This window comes from Chiloscyllium punctatum, chromosome 15, assembly GCF_047496795.1.
Source record: "Chiloscyllium punctatum isolate Juve2018m chromosome 15, sChiPun1.3, whole genome shotgun sequence".
Classification (NCBI taxonomy): domain Eukaryota; kingdom Metazoa; phylum Chordata; class Chondrichthyes; order Orectolobiformes; family Hemiscylliidae; genus Chiloscyllium; species Chiloscyllium punctatum.
In genome coordinates this window covers 92,219,903-92,242,755 of record NC_092753.1, presented here as the reverse complement: position 1 = coordinate 92,242,755, position 22,853 = coordinate 92,219,903, and the positions used below count along the sequence as shown (strand labels likewise).

The 22,853-nt window shown below is 41.8% G+C and overlaps 1 protein-coding gene across 2 annotated transcripts in view; it reads right to left on the bottom strand.

The window, feature by feature from the left end:
- LOC140486503 (neural cell adhesion molecule 2-like) overlaps positions 1 to 22,853 on the bottom strand; it is a 1,585,952-nt gene that overhangs the window by 409,176 nt on the left and 1,153,923 nt on the right. For both annotated transcript variants that reach the window (XM_072585745.1, XM_072585744.1), the window contains exon 6: positions 1,831 to 1,948. In XM_072585745.1, the coding sequence (XP_072441846.1) occupies positions 1,831 to 1,948 (118 nt within the window). The remainder of the gene's footprint in view (positions 1 to 1,830; positions 1,949 to 22,853) is intronic.

Here is a 22,853-nt window from a genome sequence, read left to right as displayed (position 1 = left end):
GGTTCTGTGAGGTAGCAGGGCTAACCACTGTGACACCATGCCACCCATGCTGGGGGCAAAAAAAATCTCAAGCCTGAAGAAAGCCAGGACATGGGGAGAATATGCAAACTCCATACAAACAGTCGCCCTAGGCGGGAATTGAACCCGGGTTTCTAGTGCTGTGAGGCAGCAGTGCTAACCACTGTGCCACCGTGCCGCCCACAATGTAGTTTAGTTTAGATACATATGAGGTGCTACATTTTGGTAAGACAAATCAGGGCAGGACTTGCATGCTCCATGATAGGATCCTGGGGAGTGTTGGTACATAGCTCCTTGAAGGCAGAGTCACAGGTAGATAGGATAGTGAAGAAGGCATTTGGCACGCTTGCCTTTATTGGTCAGTGAGAATAAGAGTTGGAAAGTCATGTTGCCACTATACCAGCCATGGTTACGCCACTTTTGGAATACTGTGTGCAGTTCTGGTGTCCCTGCTATAGGATAGATGTTGTTAAACTTGAAAGGGTGCAGAAAACATTTTCAAGGATGTTTCCTGAGTTATAGGGAGAAGCTGAATAGGCTGGGGCTGTTTTCTCTGAAGCATCAGAAACTGAGGGTGACCTTATAGAGGTTTATTAAATCCTGGGGGGCATGAATAGAGTGAATAGCTAAAGTCTTTTACCCAGGGCAGGGGAGTCCAAAACTAGAGGGCATAGGTTTAAAATGAAAGGGGAAAGATATAAAAGGTTCCTATGGGCAACTTTTTCATGCAGAGGATGGTGCGTATGTGGAACCAGCTGTCAGAGGAAGTGGTGGAGTTTGGTACAATTGCAGCATTTAAAAGGCATCTGGATGGGTATATGAACAGAAGGGTTTACAGGGATATGGGTCAAATGCTGGCAAATGGGACTAGATTAGTTTGGGAGACCTGGTCAGCAGGAACGAATTGGATCAAAGGGTTTATTTCCATACTGTATCATGCTATGACTGTATGACTCTCAACTTCCTCCACCACCTCCCTAAAACCTTAACCGCCTTGCTAAAGTGTACATCCAAAGTTAACTGACGCTACAGCCAGGACCTCGTTGGTGCTTCTTTACTGGCTTGCTTTGTTACCTGAGACTAGATGTAAGAAGCAATTATAAAGTGTATGCCTTTGAATCAAGCTTCTCAACTTGTCCAGTTACTTTCAAATATTTAGTGTACAGAGTCAACATTTCGGGTATACCACAGTAACTAGTAAATTGGTTATTTGAATTTGTAGGCAGCCTAAAGCCTGGAGGGCTCAACATTGAGTTCTCTAATTTCAAATAACCTCCCTTCCCTTCCCCCGACTCCCTTCAAAGTCCCTCCCCCCCCACCCCCCTCCACTCCTCCCAGCCACCTACCGGATTCATTCCTCCCATTGACCACCTAGGTTGTATCCTCTGCCTGTTTTCACCTATCTCCACTTCACCACCCCTCCCCTTGCTACCCCCTTTATCTGCAGCTCCCCTCACACACACCCACCCCACCCCACCCCAGTCCTCAAGAAAGTTTACACCCGAAACAGCAACTTCTCCACCTCCTGATGCTGCCTGGCCTGCTGTGTTCTTCCAGCGTCCTGCTGGTCTAGTTTGGATTCCAGCTGTTTCTTTGCCTCTAACTTTCAAAGACTTGGCACAGTGTCACATAGCACAGAAGAGGCCCTTCATGCCATCTGTGCCATCCTATCTATGATAATCCCACCTATGCACACGCCTAACTAAGTCCCTGATTTTTACTGTGACGATAGTAGTTTTGTCACTGTCATCCATAACTCACCAAGGCTCCAGGACAAATCTGGAGGGTTGGTGATCCTGACCTTGCCCTTACCTGTACCAGCTGATGTCAGGCTCGGGAGAGCCAGTGGCTGTGCATGTCAATGTCACGGACTCCTGGCGATCTGCCGTAGCATTCACTGATCTCTTGGGCACATGAATTACGGGAGGAACTGGAGGGAATTAGAACGGAGAAAGGGAAAGGAAGTTAGGTGCAAGGGTTCGTGGAGATCATCAAAGTTTATCACAGGCAGAAAAACACAGTTTATAGAAACCAATTGCTATCCGTGATTCAATGAAATGTTATTGAACATCCGGCTTTCCATGTGCTGTTAAACCAACCTTGTCTGATTTTTGTCTTGCAATGCAATACAGTCTGAACTGAAATGGGTCACTCAAAAACTGGACCAAGCAGAACAAAGAGTGAGGCAAGAATTGCTACTTAAACCACCAAAGTCAAAGGAAGAAAATATATCCTTTTTTGCTGATTTGGTGTGAGGTTCTGAATTAGAGAATGATACAGCACTGTGTGAGGTAATTTGGTCCATTGCACCCCTTCTAACACTTTAAAAGAACTACTCAATTAGTCCACTTGGTCCCCTGCTTTTGAACTCCTCCAGCCTGGCTGGTTCTTCCCTGCCAATAGTTGTCTGTGAGTTGAAAGGCACTTGGTCCAAAAGCCAATTGTATTATGAGCTAGCCAGCAAGAGCAACCCGGTGACTATTTGTCCCAGTGGAAAGGCCGAATCTATGAACTCAGTGAAGTGATAACTAAATATTTGCCCAATTATTCCAAGGCACAGATATTCACTCGCAGTTTGGCAATCCCATAGGATTGATCAGGAGTTGGGGATTTAGACGGTGCTGGGAGCAGTTTTTGGAGGAAAATCCAAGACGACCTTCACTCACTTTGAATATCTCTGTGCATTAATAACAAGGGTCGGCTGGCTGTAGTCCACAACATACAAGTCCATCATCAGTGCTGTCACGGAAGGAGTGTCAGGATCTTGAACTAACAACAGTAAAGGAATAGCAACATAATTCCAAGTCAGGAGGCAAAGTGCAGGTGGTAGGTGTGCCATTGAATCTGCTGTTCTTACTCTCTCTGGTAAGTGAGATCATGTCTCTCAGAGGAGTTAAACACACTTTGGTAAGTTGCAGTATGCAGCTTACAGAAGGCACACATGGCTACCTCTGTGTAATGGGGACAGAGAGAATGAATGGTGAAGGTTCTGTTTGTATACTTGCTGAAACATAAATGTTGATTTATTGTCACATGTACCTAAGTACATGGTAAGTTTTGTTTTGTGTGTGGTACAAGAAATTATACCACACAAAGTGCATTTGGTGACTGAACAGAGTGAAGAATACGATATTGCAGCTGCAGAGAAGTTGCACAAAAAGCAGGATCAACATCAGATTTGAAATCAGCGGGGAAGAAGCTGCTTCTGAACCAATTGGTAGGTGTGTTTAAGCTTTTGTATCTTCTGCCTGAGGGAAGCGGTCGGAAGGGATTATAGTTGGGGTGTAAGGGGTCTTTGATGATCACTGGAAGTGTAAAAAATTGACCTGGGTATGTCCTGTCCTCGAAAAGAAGGGCAAATCAAACCCAGCCAATTACTGTCAGTCTAATTTTGATCAGCAACAAAGTCATGGAAACTGTCAGTGACAATGCTATCAAATGGCTTTTCCCCGATAATAACCTGCTCACTGATGCTCAGTTGAGTCCATTAGGCTCACTCAGTCTCTGACATCTGTGCAGTCTGGATCCAAATATGAACAGAAGAGCTGAACTCAAGAGGTGGGACGAAGGTGACTGTCCTTGACATCAAGGCAGTGTGTGATCAAAAGTGGTAGCAAGAAGCCTGAGTAAAAACGTCAATAAGAATCTGGGGATAGGCACTGTAGAAACTGTCCGGCGGTTGTAGAGTTAGGCAGAACAAGGACAGTGGTTGTTAGCAGCTCATTGAATTGAATTATTGGAGAGTCCTGGTCAATCCTCTGGATTGGAGAAAGTGAGGATTGCAGATGCTGGAGATCAGAGCTGAAAATGTGTTGCTGGAAAAGTGCAGCAGGTCAGGCAGCATCCAAGGAGCAGGAGAATCAACATTTCGGACATGAGCCCTTCTTCAGGAAGGGCTTTCCTGAAGAAGGGCTCATGCCCGGAACGTCGATTCTCCTGCTCCTTGAATGCTGCCTGACCTGCTGCGCTTTTCCAGCAACACATTTTCAGCTCCGATCCACTGGATTGCCAACTCTTGATTGATTAGCAGTGTTTTGGAATAGTGGGGCAAAATGTCAACCACCTGTTGTCTCAGTCTTACGACATCAGTGCAGGAGTTCGGTAGGGTAATGCCTTCGACTAAAAGGATCTTCAGCTGCATCATTGATGATTTTTCCTCCTAGATAAGGTCAGAGGTGGGTATATTCATTGACTGTGCAATGCTCAGCACCATTCATAACTCCTCAGCCTCCATCTTCAAAGGCAGCACAACCTGGACAAGAATCAGGCTGAGGCAGATAAATAGTAAAAACAATGACTGCAGATGCTGGAAACCAGAGTCTAGATTAGAGTGGTTCTGGAAAAGCACAGCAGTTCAGGCAGCATATGAGGAGCAGTAAAATCAACGTTTTGGGCAAAAGCCTTTCATCAGGAATACAGCCCTTCATCAGTATTCCTGTTGAAGGGCTTTTGCCCGAAATGTCGATTTTACTGCTCCTCGGATGCTGCCTGAACTGCTGTGCTTTTCCAGCACCACTCTAATCTAGACTGAGGCAGATAAATGGAAAATAACATTTACACCACACAAGTTCTGGGTAATGATGTTCTTCAAAAAGGGATTCTAACCATCAGCCTTGACAATTAATGACATTACAATTGTAATTGAAATGAGGTTGGCCAGGTGGACCTCTCAGAATAGGAATTCCCTGATTGGGGCTGTTAATTTAGTCCAATCAGGGAGCCTTGGCTGACAGATAACAAAAACAGGAGTGTCAGACAATCTGGGAGCTGGTTCTGTACAGGCAGTACAAGAGTCAAGGTCTGCTCATGTGTAAATAAAAGGAGACTTAGTGATGGGATACCAGTCTCTGTGGAGTTATTTCAATTGTCGTCATTGAAAAGTTTACCATCAAAACCCTAAGGGTTACCACTAACCATAAATTAAACTGGACCAGCCATATAAATACTGTGCAATTAAAAACAAATGGATATTTGAAATTCTGTGGCAAGTAATTTTCTGTTTGCTTTCACAAAGCATTTCCACGAAGCAGGACACTTGACTGCATGGATGCAGCTTCAACACTACTCAAGAATCTTAGGACCGTCCAAGACAAAGAAGGCCACTTGACTGGTACCCCGACATTCACTCCCCACATCAATGATGGCTGTGTGCACAATCTACAAAACGCACTGTAACAAATCGTGGGCCGAAGGGCCTGTTCTGTGCTGTATTGTTCTATGTTCTATGTTCTAAATCACCAAAGCTCCCTGAACAGCACCTTCCAAATCCATATCCTCCATTAATTGGAAGGACAAGGGTGGCAGATACATGGGGATACTTCTACCTGTAGTTCCCCTCCAAGTCATGCACCATCTTGATTTGGAAGTCTGTGTCTACTTTTTCATGGATACTGAGTAAAAATCCCACAACTCTCTCCTTTACAGCATTATGATGTTACCTACACCAAACAGACTGCAAACAGTGCAAGGAGGCAGCTCACCACCAGTTCCTTAAGACCAGTTAGTGACACCCATATCCCACGAATTAATGAATGAGAACACATGCATTTCTTCAGGGTGTAGGCCTTGGAGTTATATTTCATTTTCCAGCCTGAAGGGAAACTGGGGATGAAGCCAGCACCATTTAACAGGGCCATGATTGAGATCTGATAATGAAGCAGAGACTGGGAAGTCAAGTTGACATTTCCTTCCTTGATATAAGTCTTCCTAACACCTGACAGCTGATTTACTTAATAGCATGCTCGAAGAAGTGACAACAGCTGTTTTTTTTGTTTGAATACATTACTATGATTTTTAAATTTTCTGGATGGTTGACATTAAATATTACAAGCTGCTTTATTTATAATAGCATAGCACTTAATTGGCAACAGCGCACAGTCACAGGGCTCAATGGAGGTGACATGGAAACACTCTCCTCTGTTACAGTCACTTCACAAACTGTCAGTTTCAAAACATCCATAATATCATTGTTTGCACTATGCTGCCAACAGACTAAAAGGGATACACTGAACACTCTGGTTAAATGATTAAAATTGAACAATTTGGAGCCAGGATTGAGGCAGTCTAGGATTTGAATGAAATTAAGAGGAATTACCTGAATATATTATGTAAATTTGTCATATTTGAATATCTAATAATTATAATCTCTGCTGGGAGCTCAAATCTATTTTGTTTGTGGTGTTGCTTGGTTTTGGATCACAGGGATGGCAGTCCTGAGCACAAAATGCTTATAATATGAATAATAAGTACTTTGCAGAAGCCTGCAGGGAAGCTCATTTAATTGGTTATTTTGAAAAGACTCATGTGACAGGAGGTTTTTATGGCACGTTTTTAGTATCCATACCCCTGGACCAGGAAGCCTGGGTCCAAGTCCCACTCACGCCAGATGTGGGTAATAATGTCTCTGAACAGGTTAATTAGACAACACCGAGACTCCGTGACTCCAAACATCTTCAAGTCATGTCTGTAAAAATCTCAGAGAAAAAAAATCTCTTTATCAGTAAGACAACTTGTAGGTTAGTAATGTTGCAGACTCCCATTTAATGTATTCCTAGGAGCTATCATCATATGTTGCTCACACTCACATCCTTGCTGTTGATCCATCAACCATGTGTCATTGTCTTATGATGGCCAGTTGGAAAGCAAGTACACATCCATGGACCATTGCACAAACATCCTTGGTTCTGTAATATTCTTATATTTAATACATTGACATGTTTGAAGAAAATGAAGGATGAATAGTGTCTAACTAAGATGGGAAGGGGCTTTGACAATGTTGGCTGCTTTCCCACGTCAGTGGAACAACTTCACAATGCAAGGGGAAGATCCCTTGCCATCTTTTGTCACAAACAACTAGAAATAGGCCATACTCCTTGATGCCCTTAAAATCAAAATATTCGCCTCTCTCTTATTGAATATACTCAGTGACTTGGCATTCCCTGCCTCTATGGTAAATAATTTCACAGATACATTACCCTTTGAGTGAAGGAAAGATTTCCTCATCTCAGTCCTAAATGGTCTACCCAATATCCTGAGACTGTGCCCTGTTGGACTAGACTTCCCACCAAGTCTGTCCAGCTTTGTTAGAATTGTATAAGTTTTAATCAAAGCCACTCTCATCCTCTGAACTCTGATAAATTGGCAACCATGCAGCCAGTACACACCATAACCTATCGGCTGAGAACAACTCAAAAGTGTCCTCTGACCTCATTCAAGCATCCCAGTTCAGGATTGCAAGACCAAAAACATCCAAAGTCAGAATCAAATCACTGTCTACCAAAGCTCTTTCTCGCCCATTCTTTTTGTTGGTTTAATAGTCATTCTCAAGTCAGTGCTGTCGTTTTCTCTCTTTTGACAAGAACAGCCTTGATGCTGTCATAAAAGTATGATGGCTCACGGCAAATGCCTCCATTCAATAGCTCCTACCCAATTTTAAATGTGGTCTGTGCAGCCAACAGGAGGGAGCCCTTTCAGAACAGAATATGAATAAAGGACAGGCTACAAACGTTAAAGGCTGCTTTTGTTGTCTCTTATTGCCCAGGACAAAACAGGCCACCCTGGGAGAAGCTACCAGACATAAACACTTGAACAATCTGATTTCAAACTAGATAGAAGCTTAATTTTCCCAGCATGGATCCTTTCAACTCGCTGCTTGCAATTGGAAGCACCACACTTAGAAGCCTGTTGAGTTCATCTGAAATGCCACAATTGCTCAAGGAAATAAGGGAGGCATTGAGAGATTTACATGTGTGCAACCTTTTTTTTATTACTTTGCTTCTGTGGGCCTGCTGTAAAACTAAATGAAATTTCGAAGTTACCTCACTGTGATTTATGGGTTTGCGGACGATTAAAGGGACCAGGCTTTTCTTTTTTTTTGAGTTTAAGAAGGGCAAGACACACGGGCTGCTGTCAGTTTCCTTCTGTGTTTGACTGACAAATGGCAATCCCATGTTTCTTACGCATTTTATATGACATTTCCACATTACTTAGTCATTTAAAAAAAAATGTTCAAATCCTAACGTGTCTGCGAGTCAGTATTACAGCTCAGGAGGTGATCATTTTGCCGTACCTGTACATGCTAGTTCGCTGTAAGGAAGTTCAGTAAGTCCTATTTTTTTGCTCTATCCAGAACCATGCAGCTTTATTTCCTTCAAATGGCAATCCACGTTCCTTTTGAAATTTTTCAACTTCTCCACCTCAACCACTCTTGAAGGCAGTGAGTTTGAGTTCTCATGTAAGAAATTTAATTGAGTTTCAAAAGAACAATTGGATAAAGGAAAGAAATGGTGCCAATAAAATGTTATGGAAATAGCATTGGAAAGGTTCTGTCCTTGAGTGTTCTGGCTGACATCATTCTTACATCAACGTGCTTGACATTTTGATGTAACTGCCCATTGGCTGGTACCCTGTCACCAAGTCACCCTTCATTTACTTGTGTGCAGTACCCTAGCTGTGGCCAGCCAGCTCAGAGTCAGTCTTCTGAATTGAGGAGATTCTGAAACTCTTGATTATATTTTTTTAAATCTCCTGCTCATGTCACTTTCTGAGATAATCCCCCTCCACTACTGTCATTTAATTATAATGCTGTAATGCTTATTTTCCCCAGTGCAAGTGAAGACTGCAGATGCTTCCTGATGAAGGGCTTTTGCCCAAAACGTCGATTTTCCTGCTCCTCGGATGCTGCCTGACCTGCTGTGCTTTTCCAGCACCACTCTAATCTTGACACTTATTTTGTCCAGTGCCCAAATTGTGTGTGTAGGTTTAAGACACAATGAAAACACCAGGTACGTGAATAACTTTATTAATACTCCACCACCCAGGATAAATAGCCATGTGGCCAAGGAATCAGTAACAGGCAGAGCTCCATCGGCCAATGCCTATGTGAACAAAGAAGTGAAAGGGAGGGCAGGGATTAAATCAAAATCAAGTTGGAGAGGGAAGCAGTTCGGTGCTCACCTCTCTCTAAAGGCATCAACAGTACTGGTGGACACCGCATGCTTCTTCTCCAGGACTCCTGGGCCCAAACATAACTGCAGAAAAGGGGCAGGCAGTCGCCCTATTGATCCCCTCCACGGCCCACTGCCTGGACCTGTTTATGGCCAGCCTGGCCAGACTCACGAGGAGATCCTCCAACCTGCCCACTCCCCTCTGCACCGGGTGACCAAAGATCAGGAGCGTAGGGCTGAAGTGTAACCAAAAACACAAAAGGTGGTTCTTCAGATAACAAAAAAGGAAGCGCTGACGCCGAAATCTTCTAGTTTTATTGGCCAGCCAGGACTTTCCTGATTGGCACAGATTACCAACCCCAGTCAAGGAGCTTGTAGTTGAACAAGATCTACCTCGTTCCAATCACTACACCTTTCACATGCTTTGGAAGTCTCCCACAAACTATTCAGTTGCATTTAAATGAGTGGTAAGAGAGTTGTAAGTGCTAATCTTCCAAATGGCATTTGCAGGCTGAGAAACGTATTTTATTTATCTCACACCTGTGTACTTATATGATGGTAATATAGCAGCAATACCCTCTGCTAATCTCAGTGGGTTCTTTCAAAGGGTCTTCTACATTTAAACAAATCTTGATTCACTTGGGAAGATGTGACAGCAGATGAATTATTAAGATGTTTCATTTCATAGTCAGTGAAGCTACTGATCAAGGCCAGGGCTTCTGACATGATGGAAAGCCTTTTTTTACCATAACAGAAGAATATCAGAAATCCTAAGACCCAACCACAAACCTAACCATCTTCATTTTTGTGGGGTACCATTGGTAAGCAGTCATACAGGTTTCTACAAGACAGCTAGCTATTTTGATGATCAGCTGCTTACTTTCAAATCAGATTTTGAAGCCCATCGTGTCTGGACCCCACAGTGTGGAGATCAAACCAGACAGAAAATAATCTGCTCTTGATGCATTGTTTTTGGATTCCTAAGGTATGCTTTTGAATAGCTGAGGTACTCCTGTGGATATAGTTGTCAGAAATCTGAGGCATGGAGAACAGGTCTCTATGGGAGGGAGTGTCTAGTATGGATAAGGCATGAGGATCTAGGATTCTATTGAGGTGTTAATTTTCCTCTGCAATGTTTGTCTACAGATAAGATTGTGTATAGGAGATGCATAAATCATTGGAGCTGTCAAGGAGTGTAAACACCTCTTCAGAAGTGGCAAGAATTATAAACCAATGCCAAGAAAATTAGATCTGTCAAGATTTGTCTTGATGCACTTATATATGGTATGATTTGCATAGATAGCGGGCAAAACAATACTTTTCACTATATCTCAGCACATGTGACAATAATCAAATCAAATCAAGTATCAAGAATTGTCTAGGTGTATTGACCTGTCAAGAACTATCAAAAAATGTAAAGTATCAAGTTGAAAAGAAGAATGAAGACTGTGAAAAAGTACAATCTGTCAAGAACTGTTAAGAGTGGCCAAGAAGTGCTAATCACCATGAACACCTGTTAAAAGGAAGTGCCTTTAATAACTGAGAGAGCTTTTTCTTCTCAATAGAATGTAGTTTCCAATTTAGAACTTTAAGTAATCAACTTCCGTTTTTCTCCTACAGACATTGGTCCTCGATGAGTTGCTATTGTAGGTGAAAAGAGGGAAGGAAGGTGGGTGTAAGTAGGCATAAAGTTAAATTAAGAGGTTTAAGCGTCCAGAGATGCGTATAGAAGAATAGTCATTTTGGGGCACAGAACAAAGGACAAAGAACAAAGAACAATATCGCACAGAAATAGACCCATTGGCCCTCCAAGCTTGCACTGACACATTTTGCCCTTCCATATTAAAACTGTCTTCACTGACAGGATCCATATCCTCTATTCCCTTCCTATTCATGTATTTGTCCAGGCGTTTCTTGAATGCTGCAATTGTGTCGGCTTCCACCACTTCCTCTGGCAGCGTGCTCCAGGCACTCTCCACCCTTTTTTTGAAAACCTGCCTCTTACATCTCTTTAAGCATCCCGCCCTCGTGCCGCAAACCTGTGACTCCTAGTAATTGACACTGCCACCCTAGGAAAATCCTCCTACTTTCCACTCTATCCATGTCATTCACAATCTTAGAAACTTCTATTCGGTCACCCCTCAACCTCCTGTGTTCCAGTGAAGACAAACCCAGTCTATCCAACTTTTCTTCATTGCTAAAATCCCCAATACCAGGCAACACCCTGGTAAACCTCTTCTGTACTGTCTTCAAAGCATCCACATCCTTCTGGTAGTTTGGTGACCAGAACTGTACACTAATTTCCAAGTGTGGCCTAACTAAAGTTCTATAAGGCTGAAGCATAAATTGCCTATTTTTTGTACTCAATGCCCCTTCCAATGCAGACAAGCATGGCATAAGTTTTTTTTTTAACTACATTATCTACCTTTGCTGCCACCTTCAGTGGTCTGTGGATCTGCACACCCAGATCCCTCTACATATTGATAATCCTAAGGGTTCTGCTATTGACTGTATAATTTCCACCTGTACTTGACCTTCCAAAATGCACCACCTCACATTTGTCTGGATTAAGCTCCATCTGTCATTTTTCTGCCCATGCCTCCAATACTACATCATGCAGTTTCCTCTGACAATCCTCCTCACTATCTGCAATTCCACCAATCTTTGTACCATCTGCAAACTTACTCAGTAGACCAGCCACGTTTTCCTCTGAATCATTCATGTTGACCACAAACAGCAGAGATCCCAGCACTGACCCCTGTGGAACACCACAAGTCACAGCCCTCCATTCTGAAAAGCATTGTTCCCCCACTACCCTCTATCTCCGATGGCAAAATCAGTTCTGTATCCATCTTGTGAGTTCACTCCTGATGCCTTTTTACCAGTATGTCACGTAGACAGCATCGACCTCATTAATAATCTTCATCACCACCTCAAAAAAACTCAATCAAGTTCGTGAGGCACAACCTCCCCCGCACAAAACCATGTTGGCTATCACTAATCAGTCTATTTGCTACTCATGGGACATATGGAGGCATTTGGAAATGAGTAGAGAGGCCTATGCTGGCAGAGGGAGTGTGATGGGCCATGGGAGATTGGAAGAGGGCATTAAGTGGCGTAGATTGATATGGATGAAAATATGGGTACGAGACCTCAATATGATATTCTTTTATTTTAATTTTTCTACATGATGGTTGAAATTGAGATTGGTTTCAACTCAGCTTAGCTTGGGAACTGATTGCTTCTTCACCCCTTCCTAGGTCAATCTAGTCTGTGCCACAGAACAAAAATAGGAAATGCAGGTGGCTATTTTTAGAGTATGAGATCATGGAATCGAGTATTCTCTTACCTCTACACCCCTGATCTGGGAAAGATGATTGGGCCTAAGAATCCACTTGGCTCAAAGAGTACACAATACTCCATATATAGTCTCATTAGTACTTTGAACATTTGAAGCAGCACTTCTTTTCTCATGTACTTAAATCCTCTTGCGATAAATATAGACATAACGCCTGGCTTCTGAATTGCTTGCTCCACCTGTATCATAACTTTCTGTGACTTATGAATAAGGATACTGAAGTCTCTTGGAATATCAACTCTTTTCAATCTCTCACCATTTAAGAAATACTCTGCATCATCATTCCTCCCACTCCTGTTGGTGAGTACAGAATTATCCATGTCATATTTCATCTGTCATGCTCTTGTGAAATAAGCTACCGAAGAGTACGGGGTTAGTGATAACTCTGAATCAAAAGTACTGGGATAAAACCCTGAAGAGGCTACTTGAAGCTATGTACATTTAAGTGAATGATCACTCCAGGAATACGTTATCAGTATTCCCAATCTAGGAGTTAGGGTTACAAATACTTTAAAGTAATTGAGGAATTAAAGGAAGTGATTCTGGTGTGAGCACTGTACAACAGATAATTTTACATATTGAATAAGGGCTGTTTTGGGATTGATAAAGGGGTACTTTGAATTATACTGTTACAGTCTCTCTAAATCTTTCCATTTTGAGTGAAAAGTAAATAGATGTGTTATTCTATTTTACCTTTATTTCCTTTGTTTTATTGCTAAAACAAAATCTGCAACAATCTGCAACAGTCAGAAACTTTTTCCCCGGGTACAACAGAGTGTTACAAGGGGACATAAATTTAAGGTGAAGGGTGGAAGGTATAGGGGAGATGTCAGGGGTGGGTTCTTCACCCAGAGAGTGGTGGGGGCATGGAATGCGCTGCCCGTGGGAGTGGTAGAGTCAGATTCATTGGCGACCTTTAAGCGGCATTTGGATAGGTACATGGATGGGTGCTTAATCTAGGATAGAAGTTCGGCACAACATCGTGGGCCGAAGGGCCTGTTCTGTGCTGTATTGTTCTATGTTCTATGTTCTATTGCGTGTTTTCATCTTAGTGAGAGACTACCTCATTGAAACAAAAACAATACATGATCAATCAATCCATATTTTCAATCTGGGATTTGACTTCACCAGTAATCAGCATCTGAGACCATAATAGGTTAGCTTGACTTAATCCACTTGAACCCTGGCTATATCCTCCTGCAGTGGACATTCCCACCAAGATTTGTAATTTCTACAAATTTGGAAAAGTTACAATTGGCCCCACGTTGGAATTCATTGGAGCAGATTAGGAACAGCTGGGTCCCTGACACCGGTCCTTGTAACCCATTGGTCACAGCCTGCCAATTGTAGAAGGACCCAGTTTTGCCTACTTGCCTGCATTCTGCCTGTTAACCAATTCTCATTCAATTCTGTAATACTACTCCTTACCCATGCACTTTAATTTTGTCTTTAAAAAGACTTTAAGAGGTCTTCTGAAAATCAAAATAAAGCACACCTACTTGTTTCTCATTATTAACTCTGCAGTTAGAATCCTCAAAAAGCACTATCACGTTTGTTAAACATGATCCTTGTAAATGCATGACGTGTAGATTAATCTGAATTAAGGAATTTGTAAAGTAAACCGTTGCAGATTGGAAAAATAAAATAATAAAATGTTTGACAGATGGTGAGCAATGGCTAGTATTTAAAGATGTAAAGCTTGATTGCCAAAATAAATAACATATTTTCCTTTCAAGCATAAATATCAATCAGGAAAGGTAAGATAAGAAATAGTAAGTATGTCAAAGGAGACTTGCCAATTTTCTAAAACAAATTGTCATCCTGCTGTTTGGGATCATTTTGGAATTCAGTAAAGGAGCACTAAGAAATGAATAAAGAAGGAGAATGGCATATTAATGGAAAATAACAAGGTATATGAAGAATGGATTGTAAAAGCAAAAATATCTAACAGGATGATTGTCATTCTTTTCTAAATACCCAATAATCACATCCATTATAGTGCGATAGCATTTTCCCTACAATTGCCAAAAGACTAATGTCTGTAATTCCATAATTTTTCGAGCCTTCTTTTTGTTTAAAAAGATGAGGTTACATTTGCAGCCTTGCAATCTGCAGATGACGCTACAGATAAATTGAATTTTGAAAGATGATCTCAAATCCATTCGCTATCACTTTCGACACTTGAGGGCGAAGGTCAACAGTTCCTGGGGATTGTCAACTTGCAGTCCCATTAATTTCTATAATATATCTTTATGCACATTAATTTCTTTCAATTCCGCACTCTCACTGGAGTCCTGTATCTTAATTACTTTCAGGATATTTCTTGTGTCATCTTTCGTGAAGATAGGCACAAAGTACTTATTTAGATGAGGACTCTGTCTTTTCTCCTTTCTCTCATATAAATTCTCGTCTTTTTGTCTGGAATAGATCCACACCTGTCTTTGCTCATCTTTTCCTTATTACAAGCCTATAGAAGCTGTTAGTCTATTCTTAATGCATCTTGTTATTTTACATTAATATTCTGTTCTCTTTCTTGTGAATTTCTTTACCTTCCTTGACTGAATTCCAAAATGTTCCCAAACATCAGGCTGACATTTGTTTTTGGCATATTTAAAAATTTCTTTCTTTGATGTACTTACTTTTCCTTACCTTACTTTTCCTGTTAGGTATTTGTTGCCTGAAAGGAAAGTATGTCTTTTTTTAATCAAGCATTAAATCTTTAAATACCTACGATCTGTCAGACACTTTAATGTTTTATTTTCCAATCTACCACAGCTTAATTATTCCTTATATCTTTATAAATGCCTTCATTTAGAATTAAACCTTACTTTCAGATTATACTACCTCTTTTTCAAACATGATGGAAAATTTTATAATATTATGATTACTATTTCCTAATTTTTTTCTATAGCAAGATTAATTAATCATCACTTTCCATAATACTGGGTCTAAATTAGTTACTTTCTCAACAACTTGCTCCAGGACACTATCTCAAACACATTGCAGGAATTATTTCTCTACAGCAGACGCTGATTTACCCTGAGCTATATCTTTATTGAAATTATTCATAATTATTGCATTCAACCTGCTATATGCATCACCATTCTTCTGATTTATGATTAGATTGCCTACAGTGTGGAAACAGGCCCTTCGGCCCAATAAGTCCACCCTCTAAAGAGCAACCCACCCAGCCACATTCCCCTACATTTAGCCCTGCACCTAACACTACGGGCAATTTAGCATGGCCAATTCACCTAACCTGCACATCTTTGGACTGTGGGAAGAAACCGAAGCACCTGGAGGAAACCCACGCAGACAAGGGAAGAACGTGCAAACTCCATACAGACAGTTGCCCAAGGCAGGAATTGAACCCGGGTAATTTACATCAGCTTTTAGCAGCTTATAAACCACCTTACCATTACTTGCTGCTGCTTGTTGCTTCTTAGTTCTACCCAAACAGATTTTATACCCTAGCTTTCCAAGAAGAATTCCCTTCTCACTCAATCACTTCTATAATTATCAACAGTACCCCACCTCCGTTCTTATATTTCCATCCCTCTCAAATGTCAAATGCCTTCCATATTCATTTGATGACCCAATAGCCATATATCTGTAATGGCAATTAAATCATTATCTTTCTACATCTCTTTCCATTTAACACTATTCTGTAATTTGACCCTACTTGATTCTATTGTTTGTTTATTGTTGCTTTCCAATTTTAATTCCAGCTGTTCTACTTCACAGCTTTTTAAATAGTTTTCAGAAATCTTTCTGGTTTCCCTCTCTTGGTGCTATCCTGCTGACATGCTATTTTAAACTTTTCCTTACAGTATTAGCAAGTCTCCTCACAAGGATTTTAGCCCTAGCCCTCCCAAGCTATAATCCATCTGCCTGAGACCCAGTCCCAAAACCCCAAAAGTCTGAAGACCTCCAACCATGTTACTGTTTGCTCAATCTTCTCATTTGTATATTCACTGGAAGATGGTACTGAGATCAATTCTGATATTACTGACTTACAGATTCTGCTTTTCAGTCTCTGGCCAAGCTCCCTAAATTCTAATTTCTGGCCCCCCCATCCCTTTTTCTGTCTATGTAATTGGCATCATGTGAAACATGACCTATGGCTCTTCACCCACCACAAAAGAATGTCCAGCAATCACTCTATGAGAAACTTGACCCTGGCACCAAGCAGGTAGCATACCATCATGGAGCCACTTCTATAACCACAGCAATGTCTATTTGTTCCACTGGCGTTTCTTTATTCTCTTGTGCAATGTGAGTATCACTGGTTGGCCTCTATTTATTGCCCATCCCTCGCTGCCCTTGAGAAGATGATGGTGAGTTGTCTTCTTGCTACCCATGTATTGTAGGTAAACGCACAATGTCATTAGGGAGAGAATTGGAATGACCAACTGCTTTGGCCTTTCCATTCTTAGACTCATAGCGACAGAGTCATATAGCAGGGAAACAGGCCCTTTGACCCAACTCGTTCATACTGACCCGGTTTCCTGAACTGAGCTAGTCCCATTTCCCATTTCACCCATATCCTTCTAAACCTTTCATGTCCACATACCTGTTCAAATGTCTTTTAAAAGTTGCAATTGTAACCATCTCTACCAGATCACTCCACATATACACCACTCTCTGTGTGAAGAAGTTGCCACCTAGGTCCCTCTTAAATTGTTCCACTTTCACCTTAAACCCATGACCTCTAGTTTTGGACTCATCAACCCTGGGAAAACGACCTTTGCAATTCATCTTATCGAAGACTCTCATAATTATATAACCCTCTATGAGGTCATGCCTCAGTCTTACATGCTTCAGGGCAAAAAGTCTCAGCCTATCCAGCCTCACCTCATAACCCAAACTCTCCAGTCTCCATAAGATCCTTGTAAATCTTTTTTACACCCTATCCAGTTTAATAACTTCTTTCCTCCAGCAGAACAATCAGAATTGTGTGCAGTGCTCCAAATGTGGCCTTACGAATGCCTTGTATAGCTGTAACATAATGCCCTACTGCAGTACTCAGTGCTCTGACAGATGAAGGTAAGTGTGCCAAATGCCTTCTTCACCATCCTGTCTACCTGGTGACACCGCTTTCAAGGAACCATGCACCTTGTACAGTTGCAGTCAGACTTTCCCACTCCTAAATTGCAAAGCCCCCGAAATAAGGGCCAACACTCTACTAGCCCTCCTGTCCACCTGCCTCACCCACATGCCAGTTCCCCTGCTCCCATGCCCTTGCAACCTTATCTGGGAAAGTGAGTTAATTGTGATGACTGAAACTTTCCTTACGTTTCTCTGGTGAAGCAACGTCTTTACCAGTGTCCAAATAGAAACCTGGTTACTTAGTGAGATAGACACAGAGGACTAGATTAGATAAGGTTAGATTAGATTAGATTAATTACAGTGTGGAAACAGGCCCTTCGGCCTAACAAGTCCACACCGCCCCACCGAAGCGCAACCCACCCATACCCTTATGTTTACCCCTTACCTAACACTACGGGTAATTTAACATGGCCAATTCACCTGACCTGCACATCTTTGGACTGTGGGAGGAAACCGGAGCACCCGGAGGAAACTCACACAGACACGGGGAGGATGTGCAAACTCCACACAGTTAGTCGCCTGAGGTGCAGACTATCGGCCTGCACCTTCTAGATTGCTTCTTGACCACCCCTCACTCTCTTGCCTACCTGGTCTTAATCCACTTTGTTAAATACGGGCACACCTGACTGTGCAAGGAATAATGGCAACCCCATAGCAGATCTTAACATGAGCAGGAGATTGAGCTGTGGATGTCAATCTGAGTTCAGAGGCAGCTCAATGGTTCAGGAAAGATGAACCAGCCATTTGGATACAAAACTGTCTCAAAGGTAGAAGACAGAGGTTGGTGGCAGACGTTTATTTTTCACACTGGAGGCCTGTGACCAGTGGAGTGCCACAAGGATTTGTACTGGGTCCACTGCTTTTCGTCATTTACATAAATGATTTGGATATAAACAGAGGAGGTATAATTAGTAAGTTTTCAGATGACACCAAATTTGGACATGTAGTGGACAGCAAAGAAGGTTACCTCGGATTACAACAGAATCTTGACCAGATGGGCCAATGGGCTGAGAAGTGGCGGATGGAGTTTAAATTAGATAAATGCGAGGTGCTGCATTTTGGGAAAGCAAATCTTAGCAGGACTGATACACTTAATGGCCAGGTCCCAGGGGGTGTTGCTGAACAAAGAGATGTTGGAATGCAGGCACATAGCTCCTTGAAAGTAGAGTCACAGGTAGATAGGATAGTGAAGAAGGCATTTGGTATGCTTTCTTTTATTGGTTAGATCATTGAGTACCAGAGTTGGGAGGTCATTTTGCAGTTGTACAGGACATTGGTTAGGCCACTTTTGGAATATTGAGTGCAATTCTGGTCTCCTTCCTATTGGAAAGATGTTGTGAAATTTGAAAGGGTTCAGAAAAAATGACAAGGATGTTGCCAGGGTTGGAGGATTTGAGCTATAGGGAGAGACTGAACAGGCTGGGGCTGTTTTCCCTGGAGTGTCGAAGGCTGAGGGCTGACCTTGGAGAAATTTATAAAATCATGAAGGACATGAATAGGATAAATAGACAAAGTATTTTCCCTGGGGTGGGGGAGGCCAGAACTAGAGGGCATTGGTTTCAGGTGAGAGGGTAAAAATTTAAAAGGACCTAAGTGGCAACTTCGTCATACAGAGGGTGGTGCGCATATGGAATGAGCTGCCAGAGGAAGTGGTGGAGGCTGGTAAAGTTGCAACATTTAAAAGGCATTTGGATGGGTATATGAATAGGAAGGGTTTAAATGGATATAGGCCAAGTGCTGGCAGGTGGGACTAGATTAGATTGATATATCTATTCAGACCGAAGGTTCTGTTTCCATGCTGTACATCTCTATAACTCTGTGATCTTAGGTTGATAGTGATCTTGAGTTTGGTTCTCCAAGTGGAGTTAAGGATACATGATCACAAAGGGAAGATGTGTACTAATGTTGAGTCAGAACCGATGCAACCAAATATCTTAATGTAGTTTGTCAACTATGGTAGCCACATCCAACACATCAAGAACAGATTAAGAATGCAACAAGTTCTCAATTAGTTCACACATTCAGAGCTGAGCAATTTCTGAAATTATTTTTAAAAGTTACTGTTAAAGCCATCTTTAATAATTTATATGAGATGATGACATCACCAGATTTGTATTCCTCAATGTGTAATTATACCCATGGCTTACACTTAAGTTTAAGATATTTAATTTTCATTTGATTATAATCAGAAGACTGATCTGCTAAAATGGAAGGCTGCTCATTAGTTGCAAAGTCCTTTAAAATATAAAATTTGTTGGAAAGTCTAATGAGGTGAAGAATAGATAAATGTCACTTGCAGCATGTTATTATAACGTGAAATCCACTGGAAAACACTCTTGGCACAAAAATAATTAATGAGTGTTACAAGCAAATTACATGGACACTGATCATACTTTAATCTTTTTTTCAATTCAGCTGTAATGGTCTGTTTCATTGAATGGAGATGAACGTTTAGGATTTCAAATTTCACGACGAAATTGTGCTCAGGTAGATTAACAAATTTCATTTGGGTTGAAGTCCCAGTTCTAATTTTGTGCAAAATTGGTGTTAACGCTTCAATACCTTGAACTATTTCAATGCAATCTCATTGCATTTAACTGGCACTTAATTGCCAATATGCTTGCTTGCAGACTAGCGTGTCACATTAGAAATTGAGTCTCAAATCGTGACTTGTAGCCAGCAGAAATCTCAATGGATTTATAACCCATTATGTGAGAACTCTACAAGTGCCTTTCTCTAACTGCCTGAACCATTACAGTAGCACATGTAAAAATTCCTTTCGCTTCATTTGCACATCTCAAAGTGGTGTCCCACCGGACAATCCCAGATGCAAAATGCTTAAGAGTTTGATACTTTACACAAAGATTACCTTAACTCTCTAATATAAAATGATAGAAAATATGGAAAATTAGAAGATCAACCAGGAATGTGCCATTCAACTCTCGAAGTCTGCTCCGACATTCAACATGACCATGGCTGACCAGCCAACTCAGTCCCTTCTTCCTGCTTTCTCCCTATACCCTTTGACCTTTTAGCCCTAAGAACTAAATCTAACTTCTTCTCAAAAACATCCAATGTTTTGCCCTCAACCAATTTCTGTTGCAGAGGATTCCAGTGGCCTACCACTCTCTGGGTGAAGACATTTCTCCTCATCTCAGTCATGTTTTTGATTCAAAAGGGTCAAATGAGAAAGGCATATGGGAGAAATCCACGAGGAGATCTGTAGTGCATTGGCAGACCACCTACAGAACATTGTCACTGCCAAGAAGCATGAACGATTTCTGGCCACACCTTAGCACAGGGCTTCATGAAGAATTTGGAACATATAAACACCTAATGGTTCCAGCAGGAGCATGAGTAGGTAATCCAGCTCCTCAAACCTGCTCTGTCATTTGATAGGACCATGGCTGATCAGATTGTGACCTCCAACGAGAGTTGCCTGTCTACTCACTAGACACATTAACTCCTTTCTCAGTCCATTCTGGTTATGGGTCATAATTTGAAACACAAGTTCTAATGCCACATGTTAATCTGCTGACTGTGAAATACAAGTTAAAAATTATGAGTTTACACTGAACTGGCTCAAAGTTATTGAGGCATTATTGATCAAAAACAGAAGAAATGAAATGCTTAGTCTAAATAAGTAGAATTTTCTTCTAAACTTCCCTCATAACTCAGTTCAGAAAAATTAGCTTATAATCAGTACTGGGTTCACTTTTGTTTGTTGTTTATATAAGTGATTTAGATGAGAATATGGGAGGCATGGTTAGTAAGTTTGTGGATGACACCACAGTTGGTGGTATTGTGGACAGTGAAGAAGGATATCTAAGATACCAAAGAAATTTTGATCAAAGTTTGTGAGAAAATATGTAGCTCGGGTGCTCGTTGTTGTGGTTGTGTTCGCCGAGCTGGGAATTTGTGTTGCAGACGTTTCGTCCCCTGTCTAGGTGACATCCTCAGTGCTTGGGAGCCTCCTGTGAAGCGCTTCTGCGATGTTTCCTCCGGCATTTATAATGGTTTGTCTCTGCTGCTTCCGGTTGTCAGTTCCAGCTGTCCATTGCAGTGGCCAGTATATTGGGTCCGGGTCGATGTGCTCATTGATTCAATCTGTGGATGAGTGCCATGCCTCTAGGAATTCCCTGGCTGTTCTCTATTTGGCTTGTCCTATAATAGTAGTGTTGTCCCAATCGAACTCATGTTGCTTGTCATGTGCGTGTGTGGCTACTAAAGATAGCTGGTCATGTCGTTTCGTGGCTAGTTGGTGTTCATGGATGCAGATCGTTAGCTGTCTTCCTGTTTGTCTATGTAGTGTTTTGTGCAGTCCTTGTATGGGATTTTGTACACTACATTAGTTTTGCTCATGCTGGGTATCGGGTCCTTTGTTCTGGTGAGTTGTTGTCTGAGAGTGGCTGTTGGTTTGTGTGCTGTTATGAATCCTAGTGGTCGCAGTAGTCTGGCTGTCAGTTCGGAAATGCTCTTGATGTATGGTAGTGTGGCTAGTCCTTTGGGATGCGGCATGTCCTCGTTCCGTTGTCTTTCCCTTAGGCATCTGTTGATGAAATTGCGGAGGTATCTGTTTTTAGCGAATATATTGTATAGGTGTTCTTCTTCCTCTTTTTGCAGTTTTGTGTGCTGCAGTGTGTTGTAGCCCTTTTGAACAGTGTCTTGATGCAACTTCTTTTGTGCGTGTTGGGGTGGTTGCTTTCGTAGTTTAGGACTTGGTCTGTGTGTGTGGCTTTCCTGTAAACCTTTGTGGTGAATTCTCTGTTCGGTGTTCTCTGTACCATCACGTCTAGGAATGGGAGTTGGTTGTCTTTTTCTTCCTCTCTCGTGAATCGGATTCCTGTGAGTGTGGCGTTGATGATCCGGTGTGTGTTCTCTATTTCTGTGTTTTTAATGATTACAAAGGTGTCATCCACGTATCTGACCCAGAGTTTGGGTTGAATTTGCAGTAAGACTGTTTGTTCTAATCTTTGCATTACCACTTCTGCTATGAGTCCAGAGATGGGTGAGCCCATGGGTGTTCCATTGATTTGTTCGTATATCTGGTTGTTGAATGTGAAGTGTGTTGTGAGGCACAGGTCCAGTAGTTTCAGTATGCCGTCTTTGTTGATAGGTTCACCGTCCTGTTGTCTGTTCTGTATGCCCAGCAGGTTGGCTATTGTTTCTCTGGCTAGTGTTTTGTCGATAGAGGTGAACAGTGCCGTTACATCGAATGAGACCATAGTTTCTTCCTTGTCTATGTGTATATTTCTGATGATGTCCAAGAATTCCTGTGTCGATTGTATAGATTGTCTGGATCCGCTGATCAGGTGTTTCAGTTTCTGCTGTAGTTCTTTGGCCAGTTTGTGTGATGGTGTCCCTGGTAGTGATACTATTGGTCTGAGTGGGAACGAGGACATGCTGCAACCCAAAGGACTAGC